Below are 3,150 nucleotides of genomic sequence, written 5' to 3' on the forward strand. Positions count from 1 at the left end.
AGGCAGCATACTCGCAACTGCAAACACGTTATTTCATAATGTCAAATCGATGCACGTACGCCGCGTGGGTGGTCGGTTGGGCCGCGTCGGTGTGGAATCGCAAGCAATATGTCTGCAACCCGAAAGGCGTAAACCACTCACTTTTCGGTCCTCACACATCCGAATTGAAATCACCGACAACGACTACAGGGGTAGCGTCATCTCAACTAGCCAACGCAAAGTGAGTAGCCATGAAGCTTACGGGGCTGTGAGCCATTGCTTATTTTTCTTACCTACGAGGTTATGAGCAATTGTTTACGGATTTATGAGCCATCAATGATAACGGTTTTCGACGTGCTGTTCTGCATGTTGTACGAGTGATTAGAAAGAATGAAGCTGAAGCCCTGAAGCTGCGACTGAATTAAACTCGTTTTTCAGCTCTGTATTCACAAACGAAAATCCAATTACACCTGACCTTACGTTTCCTTCAATTAACTCATCTATGAATGATCTCATAATTACACCAGAGGGAATAGAATCGGCCATCGATCGACTTTCGAATAACTCAGCGCCAGGTCCAGACGGCATCTGCACAAAGATGCTTAAAATGACTAAACCTATAATATCTCCCGTATTAGCCGCCCTTTTCCAGCAATCAATAGATACAGGAATTGTACCAGATGACTGGAAGGTCGGTCGTATCACTCCCATTTATAAATCAGGTGACCGATCAGTGCCCTCAAACTATAGACCTATATCCTTGACTAGTATTCCATGTAAATTACTTGAGCATATCATATCTTCCGCAGTTATGAAATATTTATCTGAACATAACTTCTTTTCTAACAATCAACATGGATTTCAGAAAGGACGCTCTTGTGAAACACAGCTTTTTGAACTTATAACTGATCTTCATCAGGCTGTTCACGATTCCATAAAAATCGATGCCATATTTATTGACTTCAAGAAAGCATTCGATAAAGTGCCCCATTCTCGCTTAATGATGAAACTTAGTCGGCTTAACATACATGGTAAAATTATTAATTGGATCTCAAGTTTTTTAACCAATCGCTACCAATTTGTTTCCGTAAATGATCACTTTTCCGCTTTAGCACAAGTTAAATCTGGCGTTCCTCAGGGATCCGTACTTGGCCCAATCTTATTCTTAATTTACATTAATGACATCAGTAACAACCTGACCTCAACAGTTCGATTGTTTGCAGATGACTGCGTTCTTTACAGACAAATTATCACCTCTGAAGACACTAATATTTTACAGGCCGACCTAAACAAAATTTCACTTTGGTGCGAGCAATGGCAAATGGAAATTAATGTTTCTAAAACTAAAACAATGACATTTAGCAGAGCCAGTAACGTTCACTTAAGTTCATATTTTATGAACAGCATATGCATAGAGAATGTGTCTACATTAAAATATTTGGGAGTCCATTTAACTTCTAACCTTACATGGAATGATCACATTGATGAAATAATTTCGAAAGCAAATAAAACACTTGGATTCATTAGGCGAAATTTGTATTTAGCAAATGAGTCAACTAAATTATTAGCTTACACAGCTCTAGTTCGCTCAAAGATTGAATACGCTTCCATAATATGGAATCCAAATCAGACTTACCTAATAAACAAGCTGGAATCTTTACAAAATAAAGCAGCACGCTTCATCACTAAAACATACTCTAGAACATCCAGCATCACGGCTATCAAAGAGTCCCTCCAATTACCGTCTCTAGAAGCACGACGACTGTTAGCACTGCTTTCCCACTTCCACAGATTGTATCATACCCCGTCATCCTTTACAGCATCCCATATCAAACCCCCACAAAAATTTTTTCCCCGCCTCGACCATCCCTTCAAAGTGCGTCCGATGTTTGCACGTACGAATCTCCTGCGACAATCACCGCTCTTTCTAGCTATTCATCACTGGAATAAGCTGCCAAAAGAAATTGCTTCTATACGTGATCATGACTCATTTGTTAGTAATTTGAAGCGCAGTTTTACGCATGTTGGGTAAAAGCAGAATTTTATGCCTTTGACGCATTGTAAGTGTATCTACATGCTTTGTACGGAGTGTTGTTGTTGTTTTCATCATGTATGCAATTCTCTTTCCTTTTTTTCTTTTTATATTTTCTTGTTGTATTCGGTGATATTTACCACGGTGTTCTATATTGCCTTCCGCCCCCTAATTGTGTTTGAAATATCCTGTTGTTAACCCCCCCCCCCTATGTAATGCCCATAAGGGCCTTTAGGGTATCTGAATAAAAAATGTAAGCACTGTTCGCTTGACTTTGCTGAGTGCTTGGAGCCTCTGCCTTACGGGGCTATGAGCCATTGCATATTTTGCTTGCTCATGGGGGTATGAGTGCTTACGGGCGTATAAGTCATTGACGATGATAGTTTTTGTAAGCGAACACAAAACGTTTTATACTCTAGCCATATACAGCTTGGCTGTGAAAGTATACTTACAGGTTTTCGTGGGAGGATATGTTAAAATTAATCTTCTTTGAATTAAGCATGAGTATACTACGCAGAATGTTTTAAGAGTGTTAGTACAGAAGTTTCTGAAAGAGAGAGACAGAGAGAAAGAGAGAGATATGTTAAATAGGTATTGGAGGTATGTCTGGCGGCTACGCCTAGAACGTATAGAATTGAGCCTTTTGACTGCGCGCAAACTATGTTCGTAATAACGTCGCCGTTGAAACCTCGCGGCTCATTTACTGACTACATTTCTAAGCATCATCCCTGCTCAGTATTTGATACGGATTTGAGAGAAAAATGTGTATACATCTAAAAATGTCACCAGTGCGCAATATGTATTGTCTGCAACATGGCACCTACAGCCTTGTCATTGTTGCTTGTGTTGATTCGACCAAATCCCGGCTACATGACTTGTAATATCCCCATGAGAACGTCAATAATGACGATGACATCGGTGCGAGAACGTTGCGATAGAAAGAGGATTAAATGAGTAATTCCACCTCAGTATTTGATACGGATTTGAGAGAAAAATGTCTATACATCTAAATATGTCACCAGTGCGCAATTTGTATTGTCTGCAACATGGCACCTACAGCCTTGTCATTGTTGCTCGGTTGATTCGACAAAATCCCGGCCACATGACTTGTAATAACCCTATGAGAACGACAATAATGA

General features: G+C 40.0%; 1 protein-coding gene across 1 annotated transcript; it reads left to right on the forward strand.

Moving 5' to 3' along the window:
• Positions 1-1,002: 1,002 nt before the first annotated feature.
• LOC126540101 (uncharacterized) lies at positions 1,003-2,256 on the forward strand. Its single transcript, XM_050186894.3, has one exon. It carries the CDS (start codon positions 1,301-1,303, stop codon positions 2,009-2,011), a length of 711 nt encoding a protein of 236 aa, XP_050042851.1. The 5' UTR covers positions 1,003-1,300; the 3' UTR covers positions 2,012-2,256.
• The last annotated feature ends 894 nt before the right edge of the window (positions 2,257-3,150 follow it).

This window comes from Dermacentor andersoni, chromosome 2, assembly GCF_023375885.2.
Source record: "Dermacentor andersoni chromosome 2, qqDerAnde1_hic_scaffold, whole genome shotgun sequence".
Lineage (NCBI taxonomy): Eukaryota > Metazoa > Arthropoda > Arachnida > Ixodida > Ixodidae > Dermacentor > Dermacentor andersoni.

Excerpts from the sequence above, each read along its gene's own strand:
- LOC126540101 (XM_050186894.3), top strand. The coding sequence starts at position 1,301 with ATGGAAATTAATGTTTCTAAAACTAAAACAATGACATTTAGCAGAGCC.